The 27699-nt window shown below is 50.1% G+C and overlaps 1 protein-coding gene across 1 annotated transcript in view; it reads left to right on the forward strand.

Moving 5' to 3' along the window:
- Window positions 1-27699, forward strand: part of LOC140120783 (glucagon-like peptide 1 receptor) — a 207251-nt gene that overhangs the window by 107843 nt on the left and 71709 nt on the right. Inside the window, exon 3 of the mRNA XM_072139726.1 lies at window positions 22757-22864. Coding sequence (XP_071995827.1) covers window positions 22757-22864 — 108 coding nt within the window. The remainder of the gene's footprint in view (window positions 1-22756; window positions 22865-27699) is intronic.

Consider the following 27699-nt stretch of genomic DNA (forward strand, 5'->3'; position numbering starts at 1 on the left):
TGTATGTGGCAGTCCCAAAAATTGTTCAAACCAGAGGAGCAGGTAGGTGGCCCTGCAGTAAAATGGAATAGATTGAGTGCCTGTATGTGGCAGTCCCAAAAATTCTTCAAACCAGAGGAGCAGGTAGGTGGCCCTCCAGTAAAATGGAATAGATTGAGTGCCTGTATGTGGCAGTCCCAAAAATTCTTCAAACCAGAGGAGCAGGTAGGTGGCCCTCCAGTAAAATGGAATAGATTGAGTGCCTGTATGTGGCAGTCCCAAAAATTCTTCAAACCAGAGGAGCAGGTAGGTGGCCCTGCAGTAAAATGGAATAGATTGAGTGCCTGTATGTGGCAGTCCCAAAAATTCTTCAAACCAGAGGAGCAGGTAGGTGGCCCTCCAGTAAAATGGAATAGATTGAGTGCCTGTATGTGGCAGTCCCAAAAATTGTTCAAACCAGAGGACCGGGTAGGTGGCCCTCCAGAAAAATGGAATAGATTGAGTGCCTGTATGTGGCACTCACAAAAATTGTTTCAAACAGAGGACCGGGTAGGTGGCCCTCCAGAAAAATTAAATGCATGAAGTATAGCAAGAGCCAGTGGGCCCTGTCAAAAAATAGCCATTTTCCTCTGCTTTACTGTACAAAGAGGAGGAGAAGGAGGAAAATGAGGAGGAGGGGGAGGAGTGGATCAATTATTCAGGTTGAGCTTCCTTCACCTGGTGGAGATTGGAAATTCTGAGAAATCCAGCCTTTATTCATTTTAATAAGCGTCAGCCTGTCAGCGCTGTCAGTCGACAGGCGTGTACGCTTATCGGTGATGATGCCACCAGCTGCACTGAAAACCCGCTCGGACAAGACGCTAGCGGCAGGGCAGGCAAGAACCTCCAAGGCGTACAGCGCCAGTTCGTGCCACATGTCCAGCTTTGAAACCCAGTAGTTGTAGGGAGCTGTGTGATCATTTAGGACGATGGTATGGTCAGCTACGTACTCCCTCACCATCTTTCTGTAAAGATCAGCCCTACTCTGCCGAGACTGGGGACAGGTGACAGTGTCTTGCTGGGGTGACATAAAGCTGGCAAAAGCCTTGTAAAGCGTACCCTTGCCAGTGCTGGACAAGCTGCCTGCTCGCCTACTCTCCCTCGCTACTTGTCCCGCAGAACTACGCACTCTGCCGCTAGCGCTGTCAGAAGGGAAATACTGTTTCAGCTTGTGCACCAGGGCCTGCTGGTATTCATGCATTCTCACACTCCTTTCCTCTGCAGGGATGAGAGTGGCAAGATTTTGCTTGTACCGTGGGTCCAGGAGAGTGAACACCCAGTAATCGGTGCTGGAATAAATTCTTTGAACGCGAGGGTCACGGGATAGGCAGCCTAGCATGAAATCTGCCATATGCGCCAGAGTACCAACGCGTAAGAATTCACTCCCCTCACTGGCCTGACTGTCCATTTCCTCCTCCTCCAACTCCTCCAACTCCTCTTCTTCTGCCCATACACGCTGAACAGTGAAGGACTCAACAATGGTCCCCTCTTGTGTCTCGCCAACATTCTCCTCCTCTTCCTCCTCATCCTCCTCCACCTCCACCTCCTCCGATATGCGCTGAGAAACAGACCTCAGGGTGCTTTGGCTATCAACAAGGGAATATTCTTCCCCCGTCTCTTGTGACGAGCGCAAAGCTTCCGACTTCATGCTGACCAGAGAGTTTTTCAACAGGCCAAGCAGCGGGATGGTGAGGCTGATGATGGCGGCATCGCCACTGACCATCTGTGTTGACTCCTCAAAGTTACTCAGCACCTGACAGATATCAGACATCCACGTCCACTCCTCATTGTAGACTTGAGGAAGCTGACTGACCTGACTACCAGTTCTGGTGGAAGTTGACATCTGGCAGTCTACAATCGCTCTGCGCTGCTGGTAAACTCTGGATAACATGGTCAGTGTTGAATTCCACCTCGTGGGCACGTCGCACAACAGTCGGTGAGCGGGCAGTTGGAGGCGGCGCTGCGCTGCCCTGAGAGTGGCAGCATCTGGGCTGGACTTCCTGAAATGCGCACAGATGCGGCGCACCTTCGTGAGCAAATCAGACAGATTGGGGTATGTCTTGAGGAAACGCTGCACTATCAGATTTAACACATGGGCCAGGCATGGCACATGTGTCAGTCTGCCGAGTTGCAGAGCCGCCACCAGGTTACGGCCGTTGTCACACACAACCATTCCCGGCTTGAGGTTCAGCGGTGCCAGCCACAGATCAGTCTGCGCCGTGATGCCCTGTAATAGCTCTTGGGCGGTGTGCCTTTTGTCGCCTAGGCTCAGCAGTTTGAGCACCGCCTGCTGTCGCTTAGCGACGGCACTGCTGCTGTGCCTAGAGCTACCGACTGATGGCGCCGTGCCCACGGATGGTAGTTCGGAGGAGGAGGTGGAGGAGGGGTGGGAGGAGGAGGAGGCATAGTAGGCCTGAAACACCTGGACCGAGGTAGGCCCCGCAATCCTCGGCGTCGGCAGTATATGAGCAGCCCCAGGGTCAGTCTCGGTCCCAGCCTCCACCAAGTTAACCCAATGTGCCGTCAGCGATATATAGTGGCCCTGCCCGGCAGCACTCGTCCACGTGTCCGTGGTCAGGTGGACCTTGTCAGAAACGGCGTTGGTCAGGGCACGGATGATGTTGTCTGACACGTGCTGGTGCAGGGCTGGGACGGCACATCGGGAAAAGTAGTGGCGGCTGGGGACCGAATACCGAGGGGCGGCCGCCGCCATGAGGTTGCGAAAGGCCTCGGTCTCTACTAGCCTATAGGGCAGCATCTCCAGGCTAAGCAATCTGGAGATGTGCACATTAAGGGCTTGGGCGTGCGGGTGGGTTGCACTATATTTGCGTTTCCGCTCCAGCGTCTGGGGTATGGAGAGCTGAACGCTGGTGGATGCTGTGGAGGATCGTGGAGGCGACGATGGGGTTTTTGGGCCAGGGTCCTGGGCAGGGGGCTGACTAGCAGCTGACACAGGGGAAGGAGCAGTGGTGTGCACGGCCGGAGGTGAACGGGCTTGTTGCCACTGAGTGGGGTGCTTAGCATTCATATGCCTGCGCATACTGGTGGTAGTTAAGCTAGTAGTGGTGGAACCCCTGCTGAGCCTGGTTTGGCAAATGTTGCACACCACAGTCCGTCGGTCATCCGGTGTTTCCTTAAAGAACCTCCACACTTCTGAAGATCTAGCCCTCGCCGCAAGAGCCCTCACCACGGGAGCTTCACTAGTTGACAGTGGCGCTGATGCACCAGCTCTGGCCCTGCCTCTCCGTCTGGCCCCACCACTGCCTCTTCCAACCTGTTCTGGTCGAGGACTCTCCTCCGTCTCAGAAGCACTGTGTTCACCCGGCCTCTCAACCCAGCTTGGGTCTGTCACCTCATCATCCTCCGATCCCTCAGTCTGCTCCCCCCTCGGACTTCCTGCCCTGACAACAACTTCCCCACTGTCTGACAACCGTGTCTCCTCATCGTCGGACACCTCTTTACACACTTCCACTACGTCAAGAAGGTCATCATCACCCACAGACTGTGACTGGTGGAAAACCTGGGCATCGGAAAATTGCTCAGCAGCAACCGGACAAGTGGTTTGTGACTGTGGGAAGGGTCCAGAAAACAGTTCCTCAGAGTATGCCGGTTCAAATGGCAAATTTTCCTGGGAGGGGGCAGACTGGGGGGGAGGAGGCTGAGGTGCAGGAGCTGGAGGAGTGGCGATTTCGGTGACATGGGTGGACTGCGTGGAAGACTGACTGGTGGTGGACAAATTGCTCGAAGCATTGTCAGCAATCCACGACATCACCTGTTCGCACTGTTCTGGCCTCAACAGTGCTCTACCACGAGTCCCAGTAACTTCAGACATGAACCTAGGGAGTGTAGCTCTGCGGCGTTCCCCTGCTCCCTCATCAGCAGGTGGTGTCTCACCCCGCCCAGGACCACGGCCTCTGACCCCTGCAGTAGTTGGACGCCCACGTCCCCGCCCTCGTCCTCTACCCCTAGCCCTGGGGTTAAACATTTTTAAAATGAGAGTTATAACTTTTTTTTTTTTTTTACTTTTTTTTTTTTTTTTTGTGTGTTTTTTTGTGTTTTTTGTTTTTTTTTGTGTTTTTTGTTTTTTTTTGAGTTTTTAGAACCAAACAATCCTATCCTATTGCTATGGCTATTTTCTAGCCAAGTATCAAAGGAAGCACACTACTATGCCAGATGAGATGACACTGAGTTATTGCCTAATAGAAATCCAACCCCTACTGAATTTTGCCACTTCAGCCTTTGCTATGGATATGTGCGCCACTAAGCGCAGAACACAGCGGTCGCAAGTCTCACTACAAATTGCTCAGAATTGGCAAGTACATGCACTGCAGAAACTACAGCCACCAGCAGATCAACCAGAAATCAAATATATAGAACGCTACTGTAGGCTTCAAGAAGCTGTTTGTATTCTCCTATGGCTATTTTCTAGCCAAGTATCAAAGGAAGCACACTACTATGCCAGATGAGATGACACTGAGTTATTGCCTAATAGAAATCCAACCCCTACTGAATTTTCCCACTTCAGCCTTTGCTATGGATATGTGCGCCACTAAGCGCAGAACACAGCGGTCGCAAGTCTCACTACAAATTGCTCAGAATTGGCAAGTACATGCACTGCAGAAACTACAGCCACCAGCAGATCAACCAGAAATCAAATATATAGAACGCTACTGTAGGCTTCAAGAAGCTGTTTGTATTCTCCTATGGCTATTTTCTAGCCAAGTATCAAAGGAAGCACACTACTATGCCAGATGAGATGACACTGAGTTATTGCCTAATAGAAATCCAACCCCTACTGAATTTTCCCACTTCAGCCTTTGCTATGGATATGTGCGCCACTAAGCGCAGAACACAGCGGTCGCAAGTCTCACTACAAATTGCTCAGAATTGGCAAGTACATGCACTGCAGAAACTACAGCCACCAGCAGATCAACCAGAAATCAAATATATAGAACGCTACTGTAGGCTTCAAGAAGCTATTTGTATTCTCCTATGGCTATTTTCTAGCCAAGTATCAAAGGAAGCACACTACTATGCCAGATGAGATGACACTGAGTTAGTGCCTAATAGAAATCCAACCCCTACTGAATTTTGCCACTTCAGCCTTTGCTATGGATATGTGCGCCACTAAGAGCTAAACACAACGGTAGCAAGTCCCCCTGCTAATTCCTCACAAAATGGTAAAAGATGCAAATTAAAATAAAAAAAGTAGAACGTTATTGAAGCCCTAAGAAGGGCTGTTGGGTTCTTTGAGAATCACTCCTGCCTAACAGTAAGCTAATAGAACACCCTAACGCTTTCCCTGACCAGCAGCAGCTCTCTCCCTAGCGGCATCCAGAGACAGAATGATCCGAGCAGCGCGGCCAGCGGCTAGTCTATCCCAGGGTCACCTGATCTGGCCAGCCAACCACTGCTATCTACGTGTAAGGGTACCACGTCATGCTGGGTGGAGTGCAGAGTCTCCTGGCTTGTGATTGGCTCTGTTTCTGGCCGCCAAAAAGCAAAACGGCGGGAGCTGCCATTTTCTCGAGCGGGCAAAGTATTCGTCCGAGCAACGAGCAGTTTCGAGTACCCTAATGCTCGACCGAGCATCAAGCTCGGACGAGCATGTTCGCTCATCTCTAGTGGTGTATAATCTGTATGTAGTGATCTCCCCCTAGTGGTGGTGTATAATGTGTATGTAGTGATCTCCTCCTAGTGGTGGTGTATAATGTGTATGTAGTGAGCTCCCCCTAGTGGTGTATAATGTGTATGTAGTGAGCTCCCCCTAGTGGTGGTGTATAATCTGTATGTAGTGATCTCCTCCTAGTGGTGGTGTATAATCTGTATGTAGTGATCTCCTCCTAGTGGTGGTGTATAATGTGTATGTAGTGATCTCCTCCTAGTGGTGGTGTATAATGTGTATGTAGTGATCTCCTCCTAGTGGTGGTGTATAATGTGTATGTAGTGATCTCCTCCTAGTGGTGGTGTATAATGTGTATGTAGTGATCTCCTCCTAGTGGTGGTGTACAATGTGTATGTAGTGATCTCCTCCTAGTGGTGGTGTACAATGTGTATGTAGTGATCTCCTCCTAGTGGTGGTGTATAATGTGTATGTAGTGAGCTCCTCCTAGTGGTGGTGTATAATGTGTATGTAGTGATCTCCTCCTAGTGGTGGTGTATAATGTGTATGTAGTGATCTCCTCCTAGTGGTGGTGTATAATGTGTATGTAGTGAGCTCCCCCTAGTGGTGGTGTATAATGTGTATGTAGTGATCTCCTCCTAGTGGTGGTGTATAATGTGTATGTAGTGATCTCCTCCTAGTGGTGGTGTATAATGTGTATCTAGTGATCTCCCCCTAGTGGTGGTGTATAATGTGTATGTAGTGATCTCCCCCTAGTGGTGGTGTATAATGTGTATGTAGTGATCTCCCCCTAGTGGTGGTGTATAATGTGTATGTAGTGATCTCCCCCTAGTGGTGGTGTATAATCTGTATATAGTGATCTCCCCCTAGTGGTGGTGTATAATGTGTATGTAGTGATCTCCCCCTAGTGGTGGTGTATAATGTGTATGTAGTGAGCTCCCCCTAGTGGTGTATAATGTGTATGTAGTGAGCTCCCCCTAGTGGTGGTGTATAATCTGTATGTAGTGATCTCCTCCTAGTGGTGGTGTATAATGTGTATGTAGTGATCTCCTCCTAGTGGTGGTGTACAATGTGTATGTAGTGATCTCCTCCTAGTGGTGGTGTACAATGTGTATGTAGTGATCTCCTCCTAGTGGTGGTGTATAATGTGTATGTAGTGAGCTCCTCCTAGTGGTGGTGTATAATGTGTATGTAGTGATCTCCTCCTAGTGGTGGTGTATAATGTGTATGTAGTGAGCTCCCCCTAGTGGTGGTGTATAATGTGTATGTAGTGATCTCCTCCTAGTGGTGGTGTATAATGTGTATGTAGTGATCTCCTCCTAGTGGTGGTGTATAATGTGTATCTAGTGATCTCCCCCTAGTGGTGGTGTATAATGTGTATGTAGTGATCTCCCCCTAGTGGTGGTGTATAATGTGTATGTAGTGATCTCCCCCTAGTGGTGGTGTATAATGTGTATGTAGTGATCTCCCCCTAGTGGTGGTGTATAATCTGTATATAGTGATCTCCCCCTAGTGGTGGTGTATAATGTGTATGTAGTGATCTCCCCCTAGTGGTGGTGTATAATGTGTATGTAGTGAGCTCCCCCTAGTGGTGTATAATGTGTATGTAGTGAGCTCCCCCTAGTGGTGGTGTATAATCTGTATGTAGTGATCTCCTCCTAGTGGTGTTGTATAATCTGTATGTAGTGATCTCCCCCTAGTGGTGGTGTATAATGTGTATGTAGTGAGCTCCCCCTAGTGGTGGTGTATAATGTGTATGTAGTGATCTCCCCCTAGTGGTGGTGTATAATGTGTATGTAGTGATCTCCCCCTAGTGGTGGTGTATAATCTGTATGTAGTGAGCTCCCCCTAGTGGTGGTGTATAATCTGTATGTAATGATCTCCCCCTAGTGGTGGTGTATAATCTGTATGTAGTGATCTCCTCCTAGTGGTGGTGTATAATGTGTATGTAGTGATCTCCTCCTAGTGGTGGTGTATAATCTGTATGTAGTGATCTCCTCCTAGTGCTGGTGTATAATGTGTATGTAGTGATCTCCCCCTAGTGGTGGTGTATAATCTGTATGTAGTGATCTCCCCCTAGTGGTGGTGTATAATCTGTATGTAGTGAGCTCTTCCTAGTGGTGGTGTATAATCTGTATGTAGTGATCTCCCCCCTAGTGGTGGTGTATAATGTGTATGTAGTGGTCTCCTCCTAGTGGTGGTGTATAATGTGTATGTAGTGATCTCCCCCTAGTGGTGGTGTATAATGTGTATGTAGTGATCTCCCCCTAGTGGTGGTGTATAATGTGTATGTGGTGAGCTCCCCCTAGTGGTGGTGTATAAACTGTATGTAGTGCATTTGTGGTATTTATTAGGCTCCTCCTATTAGTGGCATCTCCATAACCTGTGGATCTGACCATTCTCTCAGGGGTGTTACTGCGGGTATCAGATACTTTCCCTGGATCTTGTGTCAGTTCTCTGCTGCTGGATACATTGTGACCCCTTTGTAGTTGCTGAAGTCCTTCCCCTCCAGTCCGTCGCTCTGTGTATAAGCTCCTCTATATCCCGCTCTCTGTATTACCCTTCCTGTCACCCCCCTCCATTCCCGGTCCCCGCCGTTTTCCTTTTCACATTGGTTTGGTTTAAGATTTTCATCAGTGATCTCTATGCAAATCAGCAAACTGCCAGAAATCCCAGAATAATAGAAAAATCCAAATTCTATACTGACAAAGAGCCGGGACATTGCACGGGGGCAGGCGATCCGCCTCCAGCCAGGGATTACAGTAATGTGATTTTCTTCCCAGGACTCCTTAAAAACAGAAACATCCAAAATATGTCAAAAGACCTTTTATGCTTAAAACTATCACTGAAACCTACTAAGAGCCAACATCCTCCCCCACCCGAGCTTTACACAATGACACCAGCAGCAGAATAGCGAGTGCTCATTGAGTGCTGAGCTGTTGTTGGGTGTGGTTGTGTGTTCCTGAGCTCCTGAAACACCTGGGTAATGGTTGGTAACTGCCGTATCCAGGGATCAGACGGAGGCAATGCTGTACAAATCAACTCACGGTTCTTTATTGAACAACAGCTAACAGGCAACGGCCAAACGATAACTGCAGATCTAGTACTGGAGTGGTCGTGGAGAGGGGTCCTCAGGAATAGTGCACCAGCCTGGTAGTAGATGCAGCCTGGTAGTAGATGCAGGCTGAGATAGAGCTGTGTCCAAACTGTGGAAGCTGCAGTTCTGGGTTAGAGTCTACGGACTGTTCCTGGGGTTGCTTTCTGTCACAGCACTAAAGGTGTTCTCCAAACTAACTCTCTTTACACTCTGTCCATGTGCTAAGAGACCTTGTGGAAAGACCATGGGGTCTAGAGGCCTGTGCTCACCCTGGTCAGGTGGTAGTACTTCTACAATCAGCAGGAGTCTTTCAGAGGAGGATTTGGGGCATCTCCACGAGGTGCAGACACTCGGGCCCTTGGTAACAGCATGGTAGCGGGAGAGGCAGTAGGTACCGCCCGGGCAGACCATGGCGTTCCGTCACCAGCCAGGGGTATGTCTGCATGACATAGGCCCGGGTCACGCCGCAACGCAGCCAATGTCCCATGAAGGGTCTTCGAACTGGCTGGGCAGAGCCCACTATCAAGGTCTTTAGGGCTTCAAGGAACTCTTGTTCCTCAGCAGGGGATAGAGGTCTGGGACCAGACATGTTGTTGATGACCTTTTACTCCACAAGATACACTGAAGTTCTGGCTTAAATAGGGGCAGGAAGTATTCTTTGCGCCAGGGGCGGAGTCAAACTACTTCCTCCCAGTAGTTGTAGAAGGCCTTATTTCTTCCCAAGCCACAGAGCTAGCAGGCGGGGATTGCGCCATTCACACGAGGGCGGAGCTTGGTGAACAGCCTGGGTTTCCCACCAGTCCCAGACAGTCGATAGTGCCAGTATAAGGCAAAGATGTATATATCCTGTTCGTGACGCCACTTGCAACATTCCACAATGGGGCCTAGCCTTTTCTTGGAGCCTGGAGGCATCCCAGAACACCAGACTAGCTTGTGGTTGAGGCCTAGGGGGCGCTGATGTCACCGTGCTTGGTATGGGGACCGGAGGGCTGTCCTACAGCCTGGTAGGTCTCCAGCAGGTGGTGTGTGTAAGAAATATGGAGGGAGAGGCTGATTTACTGGTTCTCCCTGTGGCAACCCCTAAGGTCTGTAAGATAAGTCCCTGGCTAATGGATGGGGAGCCCGTGGTGGTAACAGCCCTATCCAGGGATCAGACGGAGTCAACGTTGTGCAAATCAACTCATGGTTCTTTATTAAACAACAGGTAGCAGGCAACGGGCCTAAAACGTCCAAGCAGCAGATTCTGGTACTGGAGTGGTTGTGGAGAGTGGTCCGTATGAATAAAGCACCAACCTGGTGGTAGATGCTGGGATAATTGAGATGGAACTTTAACCCAGAGCTGCAGCTTCCACAGTTTGGACAGAGTCTCCTGACTCTAGTGATTTGACAGAAACCAAGGTGTACAACACACGGACTCTCTTCACTCAGACCATATACCAAGAGACCCGTGCTCCCACTGCACCAGGATTTTATACTCCCCCTGATCAGGTGGTAGCATCTCTCCAATCGCACTCCAGTTCACAATACAGGCACATAATTTAACGGGTGTAAGATGTTAATTATTGCCTTTCCAGGCAGAGGCTGCAGCTGCTTTTACCCGAGATCTCCCTGCATTATCCCTTGGGCGAGTTGATCAAGCTCACCAGATGGATCCTGACAGGTAGAGGCCTTATTGACAACCACCCCCCTGCGTTGGCAGGGGTGTTGCACATCTATGGCTCCCGGATTGCTGAGCACCTCTGTGAGTACGAGGAAGCTGGAAAGGCGCGGAGGATGCTACAGGGGTGCGCTCTCTGGAGTATGAGAGGCTGGGCACGGGGAGGACCTCTCTCCTTAGTGTCCCTTAGTCTGTTCTCTCCCCTCCTGGTGAAGGTGCGCTCTCTGGAGTATGAGAGGCTGGGCACGGGGAGGGCCTCTCTCCTTAGTGCCCCTTAGTCTGTCCTCTCCCTCCTGGTGAAGGTGCGCTCTCTGGAGTATGAGAGGCTGGGCACGGGGACGGCCTCTCTCCTTAGTGCCCATTAGTCTGTCCTCTCCCCCCTGGTGAAGGTGCGCTCTCTGGAGTATGAGAGGCTGGGCACGGGGAGGGCCTCTCTCCTTAGTGTCCCTTAGTCTGTCCTCTCCCCTCCTGGTGAAGGTGTGCTCTCTGGAGTATGAGAGGCTGGGCACGGGGAGGGCCTCTCTCCTTAGTGTCCCTTAGTCTGTTCTCTCCCCTCCTGGTGAAGGTGCGCTCTCTGGAGTATGAGAGGCTGGGCACGGGGACGGCCTCTCTCCTTAGTGTCCCTTAGTCTGTCCTCTCCCTCCTGGTGAAGGTGCGCTCTCTGGAGTATGAGAGGCTGGGCACGGGGACGGCCTCTCTCCTTAGTGTCCCTTAGTCTGTCCTCTCCCTCCTGGTGAAGGTGCGCTCTCTGGAGTATGAGAGGCTGGGCACGGGGAGGGCCTCTCTCCTTAGTGTCCCTTAGTCTGTCCTCTCCCTCCTGGTGAAGGTGCGCTCTCTGGAGTATGAGAGGCTGGGCACGGGGAGGACCTCTCTCCTTAGTGTCCCTTAGTCTGTCCTCTCCCTCCTGGTGAAGGTGCGCTCTCTGGAGTATGAGAGGCTGGGCACGGGGAGGGCCTCTCTCCTTTGGAGGGGGTTCTCCTTTAGTGTCCCTTAGTCTGTCATCTCCTCTCCTGGTGTTGGGCTGATGCTGCACTGTAGATTTTTGTTTTGTGTTCTGGGCATGTAGTGATGTAGGGGCTGCAGACGCCGAACCTGGGCTTTATGTGGTTTGTTATGCTTTATATATGATTCCTTGTATATACTGTACATAGTGTGCTGTGGGGGGTTTAGTTAGGTTGGGAGTGAGATGATGGGGATTCTTTTCCTGGACTATGGTCTAACATCTAAAGTTCTTGGTAAGTTGTCCAGACCAGTGTCCAAATGTCTGGGGGGGGGGGGGGGGGGGGGGAGGTTTTAGTTCGTTTATATGACTTATGGTTTGGTGCATTTATGGGTGTGGGAGGGGTTATAGGGTGGGGGCGTGGATTATGTGGTTTTCTGTCATTGGTGGGCGGGGCTGGAGTATAATTATTCTGGTGCATGTTTTATTATTATTTTATGTATTTTCTAGGTGTCAATGGGGCGGGGCCAGTAGGTAAATCCTGCATGATAGGGGCGGGATTAGCATTTATCTATACGGGAGGTTTCTTTGGACAAGGATTTGTTCCGTATTTTACCTTGCTTTGTCTTTATGGGATTCTGTAGAAATAATGTGAAATGAGGTATTTTAGAGGTTTTATGCTCGGATCTTCTGATGCTGAGAAATGCAGTTTTTGTTGGTCAGAAGCCAAAACATCAAATCTTTACAATGTGAAGTTATAAAGAGCAAAAGCAAAGATCCGAGGAAACCGAGAGAATATTAGAGGAATCTTACAGCGCTTTATCAGGAGATGCTGGAAATCTTTAGTCTTGTACAGTATCACATGATTAGGATTAGATACACAGCTCAGCAGTCAGTATCACACATGATTAGGATTAGATACACAGCATTCAGTATCACACAGGATAGCATTAGATACACAGCAGTCAGTATCACACAGGATAGGATTAGATACACAGCTCATCAGTCAGTATCACACATGATTAGGATTAGATACACAGCAGTCAGTATCACACAGGATAGCATTAGATACACAGCAATCAGTATCACACAGGATAGGATTAGATACACAGCTCATCAGTCAGTATCACACATGATTAGGATTAGATACACAGCAGTCAGTATCACACAGGATAGCATTAGATACACAGCAATCAGTATCACACAGGATAGGATTAGATACACAGCTCATCAGTCAGTATCACACATGATTAGGATTAGATACACAGCAGTCAGTATCACACAGGATAGCATTAGATACACAGCAGTCAGTATCACACAGGATAGCATTAGATACACAGCAGTCAGTATCACACAGGATAGCATTAGATACACAGCAGACTGTATCACACATGATAGCATTAGATACACAGCTCAGCAGTTAGTATCACACAGGAAAGGATTAGATACACAGCAGACTGCATCACACAGGATAGGATTAGATACACAGCAGACTGCATCACACAGGATAGGATTAGATACACAGCAGACTGCATCACACAGGATAGGATTAGATACACAGCAGACTGCATCACACAGGATAGGATTAGATACACAGCAGACTGCATCACACAGGATAGGATTAGATACACAGCAGACTGCATCACACAGGATAGGATTAGATACACAGCAGACTGTATCACACAGGATAGGATTAGATACACAGCTCAGCAGTCAGTATCACACAGGATGGGATTAGATACACAGCTCAGCAGTCAGTATCACACAGGATTAGGATTAGATACACAGCAGACTGTATCACACATGACCCTACCATCATTCCTCCGATTCCTCGCTAGCAGTCAGTGGGGGTCCTGCTACCCGCCGGGTGGTTTTGGCGCTCGCCCTCATTTTGCAGCAGGTAATTGAATTGTTGGATTTGTGTCATAAAAGAGGAAATAAAATCCTGCAGATAATTGAATGAGCGGCGATGGCGGAAGTGACAAGCAGCAGAGTGTTAGTCCAGCAGAACCGCACAACAAGGTCCAGCAGAGCCGCCCAGCCCCTCGCCGTGGCACCACAAGGTCCAGCAGAGCCGCCCAGCCCCCGCCGTGGCACAACAAGGTCCAGCAAAACCGCCCAGCCCCCGCCGTGGCACAACAAGGTCCAGCAGAGCCGCCCAGCCCCCGCCGTGGCACAACAAGGTCCAGCAGAGCCGCCCAGCCCCCGCCGTGGCACAACAAGGTCCAGCAGAGCCGCCCAGCCCCCGCCGTGGCACTACAAGGTCCAGCAGAGCCGCCCAGCCCCCGCCGTGGCACTACAAGGTCCAGCAGAGCCGCCCAGCCCCCGCCGTGGCACTACAAGGTCCAGCAGAGCCGCCCAGCCCCCGCCGTGGCACTACAAGGTCCAGCAGAGCCGCCCAGCCCCCGCCGTGGCACTACAAGGTCCAGCAGAGCCGCCCAGCCCCCGCCGTGGCACTACAAGGTCCAGCAGAGCCGCCCAGCCCCATTACACTATAATAAAGTGGCCGGTGAGTGTATATATTACACTATATACATCGGGGCTTGGATATACACTCACCGGCCACGTTATTAGGTGCACCATGCTAGTAACGGGTTGGACCCCCTTTTGCCTTCAGAACTGCCTCAATTCTTCGTGGCATAGATACAACAAGGTGCTGGAAGCTCCTCAGAGATTGTGCTCCATATTGACATGATGGCATCACACAGTTGCCGCAGATTTGTCGGCTGCACATCCATGATGCGAATCTCCCGTTCCACCACATCCCAAAGATGCTCTATTGGATGAGATCTGGTGACTGTGGAGCCATTTGTGTCCAGTGACCTCATTGTCATGTTCAAGAAACCAGTCTGAGATGCTTCCAGCTTTATGACATGGCGCATTATCCTGCTGAAAGTAGCCATCAGATGTTACAGGGTACATTGTGCTCATAAAGGGATGGACATGGTCAGCAACAATACTCAGGTAGGCTGTGGCGTTACCAAGGGGCCCAAAGACACCATGACACCACCACCACCAGCCTGACCCGCTGATACAAGGCAGGATGGATCCATGACACCACCACCACCAGCCTGAGCCGCTGATACAAGGCAGGATGGATCCATGACACCACCACCACCAGCCTGAGCCGCTGATACAAGGCAGGATGGATCCATGACACCACCACCACCAGCCTGACCCGCTGATACAAGGCAGGATGGACCCATGACACCACCACCACCAGCCTGACCCGCTGATACAAGGCAGGATGGATCCATGACACCACCACCACCAGCCTGAGCCGCTGATACAAGGCAGGATGGATCCATGACACCACCACCACCAGCCTGAGCCGCTGATACAAGGCAGGATGGATCCATGACACCACCACCACCAGCCTGACCCGCTGATACAAGGCAGGATGGACCCATGACACCACCACCACCAGCCTGACCCGCTGATACAAGGCAGGATGGATCCATGACACCACCACCACCAGCCTGACCCGCTGATACAAGGCAGGATGGATCCATGACACCACCACCAGCCTGACCCGCTGATACAAGGCAGGATGGATCCATGACACCACCACCACCAGCCTGACCCGCTGATACAAGGCAGGATGGATCCATGACACCAGCACCACCAGCCTGAGCCGCTGATACAAGGCAGGATGGATCCATGACACCCCCACCACCAGCCTGACCCGCTGATACAAGGCAGGATGGATCCATGACACCACCACCACCAGCCTGAGCCGCTGATACAAGGCAGGATGGATCCATGACACCACCACCACCAGCCTGAGCCGCTGATACAAAGCAGGATGGATCCATGACACCAGCACCACCAGCCTGAGCCGCTGATACAAGGCAGGATGGATCCATGACACCAGCACCACCAGCCTGAGCCGCTGATACAAGGCAGGATGGATCCATGACACCCCCACCACCAGCCTGAGCCGCTGATACAAGGCAGGATGGATCCATGACACCACCACCACCAGCCTGACCCGCTGATACAAGGCAGGATGGATCCATGACACCAGCACCACCAGCCTGAGCCGCTGATACAAGGCAGGATGGATCCATGACACCACCACCAGCCTGACCCGCTGATACAAGGCAGGATGGATCCATGCTTTCATGTTGTTGCACCAAATTCTGACCCTACCATCCGAATGTCGCAGCAGAAATCGAGACTCATCAGACCAGGCAACGTTTTTCCAATCTTCTACTGTCCAATTCCGATGAGCTTGTGCAAATTGTAGCCTCAGTTTCCTGTTCTTAGCTGAAAGGAGTGGCACCCGGTGTGGTCTTCTGCTGCTGTAGCCCATCTGCCTCAAAGTTGGACGTACTGTGCGTTCAGAGATGCTCTTCTGCCTACCTTGGTTGTAACGGGGGGCGATTTGAGTCACTGTTGCCTTTCTATCAGCTCGAACCAGTCTGCCCATTCTCCTCTGACCTCTGGCATCAACAAGGCATTTCTGCCCACAGAACTGCCGCTCACTGGATGTTTTTTCTTTTTCGGACCATTCTCTGTAAACCCTAGAGATGGTTGTGCGTGATAATCCCAGTAGTTTCTAAAATACTCAGACCAGCCCTTCTGGCACAAACAACCATGCCACGTTCACAGGCCACAAATCACCATTTCTTCCCCATACTGATGCTCGGGAGAACTGCAGGAGAATGTCCTGACCATGTCTACATGCCTAAATGCACTGCGCCATGTGATTGGCTGATTAGAAATTAAGTGTTAACGAGCAGTTGGACAGGTGTACCTAATAAAGTGGCCGGTGAGTGTATATTACACTATATACTGGGGCTCGTATATTACACTATATACACCGGGGCTCGTTCATACATTACACTATATACACCGGGGCTCGTTCATACATTACACTATATACACCGGGGCTCGTATATTACACTATATACACCGGGGCTCGTATATTACACTATATACACCGGGGCTCGTTCATACATTACACTATATACACCGGGGCTCGTATATTACACTATATACACCGGGGCTCGTACATTACACTATATACACCGGGGCTCGTATATTACACTATATACACCGGGGCTCGTATATTACACTATATACACCGGGGCTCGTATATTACACTATATACACCGGGGCTCGTATATTACACTATATACACCGGGGCTCGTATATTACACTATATACACCGGGGCTCGTATATTACACTATATACACCGGGGCTCGTATATTACACTATATACACCGGGGCTCGTATATTACACTATATACACCGGGGCTCGTATATTACACTATATACACCGGGGCTCATATATTACACTATATACACCGGGGCTCATATATTACACTATATACACCGGGGCTCATATATTACACTATATACACCGGGGCTCGTATATATATATTACACTATATACACCAGGGCTCGTATATTACACTATATACACCGGGGCTCGTATATTACACTATATACACCGGGGCTCGTATATTACACTATATACACCGGGGCTCGTATATTACACTATATACACCGGGGCTCGTATATTACACTATATACACCGGGGCTCGTATATTACACTATATACACCGGGGCTCGTATATTACACTATATACACCGGGGCTCATATATTACACTATATACACCGGGGCTCATATATTACACTATATACACCGGGGCTCGTATATATATATTACACTATATACACCAGGGCTCATATATTACACTATATACACCGGGGCTCATATATTACACTATATACACCGGGGCTCATATATTACACTATATACACCGGGGCTCATATATTACACTATATACACCGGGGCTCATATATTACACTATATACACCGGGGCTCATATATTACACTATATACACCGGGGCTCATATATTACACTATATACACCGGGGCTCATATATTACACTATATACACCGGGGGTCGTATATTACACTATATACCGGGGGTCGTATATTACACTATATACACCGGGGCTCGTATATTACACTATATACACCGGGGCTCATATATTACACTATATACACCGGGGCTCATATATTACACTATATACACCGGGGCTCATATATTACACTATATACACCGGGGCTCGTATATATATATTACACTATATACACCGGGGCTCATATTACACTATATACACCGGGGCTCATATATTACACTATATACACCGGGGCTCGTATATTACACTATATACCGGGGGTCGTATATTACACTATATACACCGGGGCTCGTATATATATATTACACTATATACCAGGGGTCGTATACGGAGTCGGCTTCCCCTGCATTGCCCCCTCCCCCACACACTTTATACTGGAGAGTAATAACAAGGACGGACGTTAGGACAAACATTTACATTTATATTTTCCAATTACCTTTAATTGTCTCCCATTCCGGCCGCTCGCATTTCCTGCAATTTTCATTAATGAACTTTTCATTAACGACATAATTGTAATAATTACCAGAAACCAAACATCAGCTGGCGGCAGCACCTCCTCATCCACCAAGGGGCTGAGACGTGTGTAGGCGGGGCCAGGTGTAAGAGGTGTGGCCTAATGAAAGGAGTGTGCTGGGCGGGACCATTATTCCAGTGAACAATGAGGGTCCTGAAATGTACACCACCCCCCACCGGAGCCTACACGGCACATACACCCCCCACCGGAACCTACACGGCACATACACCACCCCCCACCGGAGCCTACACGGCACATACACCCCCCACCGGAACCTACACGGCACGTACACCACCCCCCACTGGAACCTACACGTCACGTACACCACCCCCCACCGGAGCCTACACGTCACGTACACCACCCCCCACCGGAGCCTACACGTCACGTACACCTCCCCCCACCGGAGCCTACACAGCACGTACACCCCCCCCCCCCACTGGAGCCTACACGGCATGTACACCACCCCCCACCGGAGCCTACACGTCACGTACAACACCCCCCACCGGAGCCTACACGGCACGTACACCCCCCCCCCACTGGAGCCTACACGGCATGTACACCACCCCCCACCGGAGCCTACACGTCACGTACAACACCCCCCACCGGAGCCTACACGGCACGTACACCCCCCCCCCCACTGGAGCCTACACGGCATGTACACCACCCCCCACTGGAGCCTACACGTCACGTACACCACCCCCCACTGGAGCCTACACGTCACGTACACCACCCCCCACCGGAGCCTACACGGCATGTACACCACCCCCCACCGGAGCCTACACAGCACATACACCACCCCCCACCGGAGCATACACAGCACATACAGCCCCCCCCCCCCACCGGAGCCTACACGGCACGTACACCCCCCCCCACCGGAGCCTACACAGCACATACACCCCCCACCGGAGCCTACACAGCATATACACCACCCCCCACCAGAGCTTACATGGCACGTACACCACCCCCCACGGCACGTACACCCCCCCCCCAACCAGAGCTTACATGGCACGTACACCACCCCCCACTGGAGCCTACACAGCACATACACCCCCCACCGGAGCCTACACAGCATATACACCACCCCCCACCAGAGCTTACATGGCACGTACACCACCCCCCACCGGAGCCTACACAGCACATACACCCCCCCCACCGGAGCCTACACGGCACGTACACCCCCCCCACCAGAGCTTCCATGGCACGTACACCACCCCCCACCGGAGCCTACACAGCATATACACCACCCCCCACCAGAGCTTACATGGCACGTACACCACCCCCCACCGGAGCCTACACAGCACATACACCCCCCACCGGAGCCTACACGGCATGTACACCACCCCCCACCAGAGCTTACATGGCACGTACACCACCCCCCACCGGGGCCTTTTCTTGGGGCCTGGAGGCAGCCGGGCCCAGAATACCGGAGTGGCTGGTGGTTGCGGCCTAGGGCATGCTGATGTCATGGTGCTTGGTCTGGGGACTGGAGGACTGTCCTACAGCCTGGCAGCTCTCCAGCAGGTGGTGTGTGCAAGAAAGATGGAGGGAGAGGCTGAGGTACTGGTTCTCCCTGGGGCAACCCCTGAGTGTCGGTAAGATAGGTCCCTGGGTAATGGATGGGGAAGCCCGTGGTGGTAACAGCCGTATCCAGGGATCAGACGGCGGGAACGTTGTGCAAATCAACTCACGGTTCTTTATTGAACAACAGGAAATGGGCAAACATTAGCAGCAGATTCAGCAGAGCTGGTGGGAGATAGCTGGTCCGCAGGAAGGTAGTACACAGTCTGGTTGTACCTTCAGGCTGGGCTGGTAGATGCAGCCACATCCAGACAGTGGACCTCTGCCCAGGGGCTTAGTCTCCCGAATTGCCCAAGGTGTCAGGCAGCTGCCCAAGACACCTCTGCCTCCTGGTATTATGACACAGACAGGTGCTGCACTCTCCTCTGCTCACTCAGACCATGTGCTCCCACCCACCAGGGGTGTTATACTCCCCTAGTGAGGTGGCAGCACTCTCCAACCAGCTTCCAGCTTATTTTCCAATAAGAACACAGCATATCATTGGTTAAAGGCAATGGATATGCTAACCGTTTCCCTCCCAGGTAGTGGTTCCAGCTGTAATAACAAAGTTCCCCACTTTTGGAGACCTAGAGAGATGATCATGGAGAGGGGCTATTCACAACAACTACCTACCCTATGCATCGGCAGGGTTGTTGCAAAACCGTCAGGCCCCCCTCTCTGTAGTGGGGCGCCTCCATAGAATTGTCCACCAAGAGGTGTCCTGGGAGCATGATGGCGGCTCTGCCTGTGTAACGGCTCGCTGGACGGGTCCCTTACAGACTTTATACTCTTGCAGTGTCCTCGGGTGAAGTGTCACCACTTGCTAAACCTGCACTTTGTGTAGATCCCATTGGAAGTTGCCTTTAAGAACATGTTCTTTACCCTTAATGATATATATTCATCCCTTAGTGGGGACGTATGGTGCCGGCCCTGGTTGGACGCGCTGCGGGAGGTTTTACTACGACCATGAAGGAGGTCATAGAGCAGAGGCTTCCCGGATTGAGCTGCGCCTCATTGCTCCCTGATGGGGAAGTGTCGCTGAGAGGTGGCGCCCCCTGCTGCGTTATATACTGGACTCATGTACTTCCCCTCCACATCCAACCTTTATATAAGATAGAAAGTGCAGGGCGACTATATGGCGGTATTATGGGAGCTCTGTATGGCGGCGGCCATTAGCTTGGTGCTGCACAGTATATAACAGCGGGTGTATAGGGGATATTACTAACTGTGCTGTGCCCATATATACAGGATGGGAGTAGTAGTACTGCGCTGTGCCCATATATACAGGATAGGAGTAGTAGTACTATGCACTGTCTATATATACTTTTTTGCACTATTTTGACCTTCTGTAATGTCCCAGTTATTATACACAAGTTCTGGGCAACATCTTCCCTAAATATTACATGTAGCTGCAGCTCCTGGATCATCAAGATTCTGCTCACAGTAGTAAAGATCTCAGCATTAGTGATAAATCTGATGTAATTATAATCTCCCTGCAGAGACTCCGGAGCAGATGGACTCATCATCCAAAATAGTCCCACACCCCATCCTATCTCAACATCACATGCAGACCATGCAGACAGGTTGTAGCTAATTCTACCACAACTGTACAGAACTACTATAATACTGCCCCCTATGTACAAGAATATAACTCCTATAATACTGCCCTCTATGTACAAGAATATAACTACTATAATACTGCCCCCTATGTACAAGAATATAACTACTATAATACTACCCCCTATGTACAGGGATATAACTACTATAATACTGCCCCCTATGTACAGGAATATAACTACTATAATACTGCCCCCTATGTACAGGAATATAACTACTATAATACCGTCCCCTATGTACAGGAATATAACTCCTATAATACTGCCCCCTATGTACAGGAATATAACTACTATAATACTGCCCCCCTATGTACAGGGATATAACTACTATAATACTGCCCCCTATGTACAGGAATATAACTACTATAATACTGCTCCCTATGTACAGGAATATAACTACTATAATACTGCCCCTATGTACAGGAATATAACTACTATAATACTGCCCCTATGTACAGGAATATAACTACTATAATACTGCCCCCTATGTACAAGAATATAACTACTATAATACTGCCCCCTATGTACAGGAATATAACTACTATAATACTGTCCCCTATGTACAGGAATATAACTACTATAATACTGCCTCCTATGTACAGGAATATAACTACTATAATACTGCCTCCTATGTACAGGAATATAACTACTATAATACTGCCTCCTATGTACAAGAATATAACTACTATAATACTGCCCCCTATGTACAAGAATATAACTACTATAATACTGCCCCCTATGTACAGGAATATAACTACTATAATACTGCCCCCTATGTACAGGAATATAACTACTATAATACTGCCCCCTATGTACAGGAATATAACTACTATAATACTGCCCCCTATGTACAGGAATATAACTACTATAATACTGCCCCCTATGTACAAGAATATAACTACTATAATACTGCTCCCTATGTACAAGAATATAACTACTATAATACTGCTCCCTATGTACAAGAATATAACTACTATAATACTGCCCCTATGTACAGGAATATAACTACTATAATACTGCCCCCTATGTACCGGAATATAACTACTATAATACTGCCCCCTATGTACAGGGATATAACTACTATAATCCTGCCCCCAATGTACAAGAATATAACTACTATAATCCTGCCCCCTATGTACAGGAATATAACTACTATAATCCTGCCCCCTATGTACAGGAATATAACTACTATAATACTGCCCCTATGTACAGGAATATAACTACTATAATACTGCCCCCTATGTACAGGAATATAACTACTATAATACTGCCCCCTATGTACAAGAATATAACTACTATAATACTGCCCCCTATGTACAAGAATATAACTACTATAATACTGCCCCCTATGTACAAGAATATAACTACTATAATACTGCCCCCTATGTACAGGAATATAACTACTATAATACTGCCCCCTATGTACAGGAATATAACTACTATAATACTGCCCCCTATGTACAGGAATATAACTACTATAATACTGCCCCTATGTACAGGAATATAACTACTATAATACTGCCCCCTATGTACAGGAATATAACTACTATAATACTGCCCCCTATGTACAGGAATATAACTACTATAATACTGCCCCTATGTACAGGAATATAACTACTATAATACTGCCCCCTATGTACAGGGATATAACTACTATAATACTGCCCCCTATGTACAGGAATATAACTACTATAATACTGCCCCCTATGTACAGGAATATAACTACTATAATACTGCCCCCTATGTACAGGAATATAACTACTATAATACTGCGCTCTCTCTCTCTCTCCGGCAGGACGCTTCTGTAACCGGACCTTTGATGATTACGCCTGCTGGCCGGATGGCGTTCCTGGCACGTATGTGAATGTCTCCTGCCCTTGGTATCTTCCCTGGGCACATAAAGGTATGATACCGCCATCAGCTGTCTCGGTGTACTATGGATATAATGTGCAGCGACTTAACCCTTCATTTCAGGTAAAAAAAAAAAAAACCTAAAAAATTCTGACGATTTGAGGTATAAAGTGTAAGAGGCTGAAGGTTTCATCACCCAGACAGTGTCACACTTGGCAGGCTTAGATACACGGCTTAGATACACGGCTCAGACAGTATTCTGGGGGCAATAACATTCATACAGCCCGGGCCAGGGGCAGTCTTAGCTCTCCTCTTGATTGCAGCTCTGGCTGTGACTAGAGGATTAGTCAGGATGACTGTAGGATTATACACATGGAGCATCCGTCTAACATTTGGGGGTCCCGGGGGGCTCGTATAATGTGTGATATTTACAGGACGGTGACAGTGACGAGTCTGAGGAGGATTTATCCATCATCCGAGGAGGGGATCATTAGTATAATGTACAGCCCGGGGGACGCCGAAATATCAGCCGCTGATCCATGGCGACAGCAAGGGAAGGTCATCCGTATCACGCGTGCGAGGCTTAGATACACGGCTCAGACAGCATCCCGCGTGCGAGGCTTAGATACACGGCTCAGACAGTATCCCGCGTGCGAGGCTTAGATACACGGCTCAGACAGTATCCCGCGTGCGAGGCTTAGATACACGGCTCAGACAGTATCCCGCGTGCAAGGCTTAGATACACGGCTCAGACAGTATCCCGCGTGCAAGGCTTAGATACACGGCTCAGACAGTATCCCGCCTGCGAGGCTTAGATACACGGCTCAGACAGCATCCCGCCTGCGAGGCTTAGATACACGGCTCAGACAGTATCCCGCCTGCGAGGCTTAGATACACGGCTCAGTCAACATCACATGTGCGAGGCTTAGATACACGGCTCAGACAGTATCCCGCGTGCGAGGCTTAGATACACGGCTCAGACAGTATCCCGCGTGCGAGGCTTAGATACACGGCTCAGACAGTATCCCGCGTGCGAGGCTTAGATACACGGCTCAGACAGTATCCCGCGTGTGAGGCTTAGATACACGGCTCAGACAGTATCCCGCGTGTGAGGCTTAGATACACGGCTCAGACAGTATCCCGCGTGCGAGGCTTAGATACACGGCTCAGACAGTATCCCGCGTGCGAGGCTTAGATACACGGCTCAGTCAACATCACATGTGCGAGGCTTAGATACACGGCTTAGACAGTATCACATGTGCGAGGCTTAGATACACGGCTCAGACAGTATCACATGTGTGAGGCTTAGATACACAGCTCAGACAGTATCACACATGAATCCCCCCTGCTCTCCCTCATACATTCATGCTTTCCAGGAGACAGAATAAATCCACTCCAGGTTTGACTCTGTAGTGTGCTTTCCATTTCCAAAATCCTTTGATCCTAGATATGGTAAAAGAACCAATCTTACTGCATATACAGTAACAGCACCAAGCTTATGGTACAGATACAGAAACAGAACCAAGCTCTCTGCATAGACATGGGAACAGAACCAAGCTCCCTGTATAGGTACAGTAACAGCACCAAGCTTATGGTACAGATACGGAAACAGAACCGAGCTCCCTGCATAGACACGGGAACAGAACCGAGCTCCCTGCATAGACATGGGAACAGAACCAAGCTCCATGCATAGACATGGGAACAGAACCGAGCTCCCTGCATAGACATGGGAACAGACCCGAGCTCCCTGCATAGACATGGGAACAGAACCGAGCTCCCTGCATAGACACGGGAACAGAACCAAACTCCCTGCATAGACATGGGAACAGAACCGAGCTCCCTGCATAGACACGGGAACAGAACCAAACTCCCTGCATAGACACGGGAACAGACCCGAGCTCACTGTGTAGGAAGCAGGACTTAAATTGCATGAATTCAGAGACTTTGTGCCAGGAAATGGCAGAAGCTCTTCCTCCCCCGTGAGCTCCGTACACTTGTCTTGCTTGTAAGAGACCATACATCCCCATAGATCCTACACTGCCCATACATCCCCATAGATCCTACACTGCCCATACATCCCCATAGATCCTACACTGCCCATACATCCCCATAGATCCTACACTGCCCATACATCCCCATAGATCCCACACTGCCCATACATCCCCATAGATCCCACACTGCCCATACATCCCCATAGATCCCACACTGCCCATACATCCCCATAGATCCTACACTGCCCATACATCCCCATAGATCCTACACTGCCCATACATCCCCATAGATCCTACACTGCCCATACATCCCCATAGATCCCACACTGCCCATACATCCCCATAGATCCTACACTGCCCATACATCCCCATAGATCCTACACTGCCCATACATCCCCATAGATCCTACACTGCCCATACATCCCCATAGATCCTACACTGCCCATACATCCCCATAGATCCCACACTGCCCATACATCCCCATAGATCCCACACTGCCCATACATCCCCATAGATCCCACACTGCCCATACATCCCCATTAGAGATGAGCGAACATACTCGTCCGAGCTTGATGCTGGTTGGAGCATTAGCGTACTTGAAACTGCTCGTTGCTCGGACGAATACTTCGCCCGCTCGAGAAAATGGCAGCTCCCGCCGTTTTGCTTTTTGGCGGCCAGAAACAGAGCCAATCACAAGCCAGGAGACTCTGCACTCCACCCAGCATGACGTGGTACCCTTACACGTGGATAGCAGTGGTTGGCTGGCCAGATCAGGTGACCCTGGGATAGACTAGCCGCTGCCCACGCTGCTCGGATCATTCTGTGTCTGGATGCCGCCAGGGAGAGAGCTGCTGCTGGTCAGGGAAAGCGTTAGGGTGTTCTATTAGCTTACTGTTAGGCAGGAGTGATTCTCAAAGAACCCAACAGCCCTTCTTAGGGCTACAATAACGTTCTACTTTTTTTATTTTAATTTGCATCTAGTACCATTTTGTGAGGAATTAGCAGGGGGACTTGCTACCGTTGTGTTTAGCTCTTAGTGGCACACATATCCATAGCAAAGACCGAAGTGGGAAAATTTAGTAGGGGTTGGATTTCAATTAGGCACAGTCTGCCATTTGTCCTTTTTTATTTTACGTTTATTTTGTTTAATAACTCAGCGTCATCTCATCTGGCATAGCAGTGTGCTTTCATACTTGGCTAGAAAATAGCCATAGCAATAGGATAGCATCGTTTGGTTTTAAAAACTCAAAAAAAAAAAAAAAACACAAAAAAAAGTAAAAAAAAAAATTAAAGCTATAACTCTCATTTTAAAAATGTTTAACCCGAGGGCTAGGGGTAGAGGACGAGGGCGGGGACGTGGGCGTCCAACTACTGCAGGGGTCAGAGGCCGTGGTCCTGGGCGGGGTGAGACACCACCTGCTTATGAGGGAGCAGGGGAACGCCGCAGAGCTACACTCCCTAGGTTCATCATGTCTGAAGTTACTGGGACTCGTGGTAGAGCACTGTTGAGGCCAGAACAGTGCGAACAGGTGATGTCGTGGATTGCCGACAATGCTTCGAGCAATTTGTCCACCAGTCAGTCTTCCACGCAGTCCACCCATGTCACCGAAATCCCCACTCCTCCAGCTCCTGCACCTCAGCCTCCTCCCCCCCAGTCTGCCCCCTCCCAGGAAAATTTGGCATTTGAACCGGCATACTCTGAGGAACTGTTTTCTGGACCCTTCCCACAGTCACAAACCACTTGTCCGGTTGCTGCTGAGCAATTTTCCGATGCCCAGGTTTCCACCAGTCACAGTCTGTGGGTGATGATGACCTTCTTGACGTAGTGGAAGTGTGTAAAGAGGTGTCCGACGATGAGGAGACACGGTTGTCAGACAGTGGGGAAGTTGTTGTCAGGGCAGGAAGTCCGAGGGGGGAGCAGACTGAGGGATCGGAGGATGATGAGGTGACAGACCCAAGCTGGGTTGAGAGGCCGGGTGAACACAGTGCTTCTGAGACGGAGGAGAGTCCTCGACCAGAACAGGTTGGAAGAGGCAGTGGTGGGGCCAGACGGAGAGGCAGGGCCAGAGCTGGTGCATCAGCGCCACTGTCAACTAGTGAAGCTCCCGTGGCGAGGGCTCTTGCGGCGAGGGCTAGATCTTCAGAAGTCTGGAGGTTCTTTAAGGAAACACCGGATGACCGACGGACTGTGGTGTGCAACATTTGCCAAACCAGGCTCAGCAGGGGTTCCACCACTACTAGCTTAACTACCACCAGTATGCGCAGGCATATGAATGCTAAGCACCCCACTCAGTGGCAACAAGCCCGTTCACCTCCGGCCGTGCACACCACTGCTCCTTCCCCTGTGTCAGCTGATAGTCAGCCCCCTGCCCAGGACCCTGCCACAAAAACCCCATCGTCGCCTCCACGATCCTCCACAGCATCCACCAGCGTTCAGCTCTCCATACCCCAGACGCTGGAGCGGAAACGCAAATATAGTGCAACCCACCCGCACGCCCAAGCCCTTAATGTGCACATCTCCAGATTGCTTAGCCTGGAGATGCTGCCCTATAGGCTAGTAGAGACCGAGGCCTTTCGCAACCTCATGGCGGCGGCCGCCCCTCGGTATTCGGTCCCCAGCCGCCACTACTTTTCCCGATGTGCCGTCCCAGCCCTGCACCAGCACGTGTCAGACAACATCACCCGTGCCCTGACCAACGCCGTTTCTGACAAGGTCCACCTGACCACGGACACGTGGACGAGTGCTGCCGGGCAGGGCCACTATATATCACTGACGGCACATTGGGTTAACTTGGTGGAGGCTGGGACCGAGACTGACCCTGCGGCTGGTCATATACTGCCGACGCCGAGGATTGCGGGGCCTACCTCGGTCCAGGTGTTTGAGGCCTACTATGCC

The sequence above is a fragment of the Engystomops pustulosus genome, chromosome 3 (genome assembly GCF_040894005.1).
Source record: "Engystomops pustulosus chromosome 3, aEngPut4.maternal, whole genome shotgun sequence".
Lineage (NCBI taxonomy): Eukaryota > Metazoa > Chordata > Amphibia > Anura > Leptodactylidae > Engystomops > Engystomops pustulosus.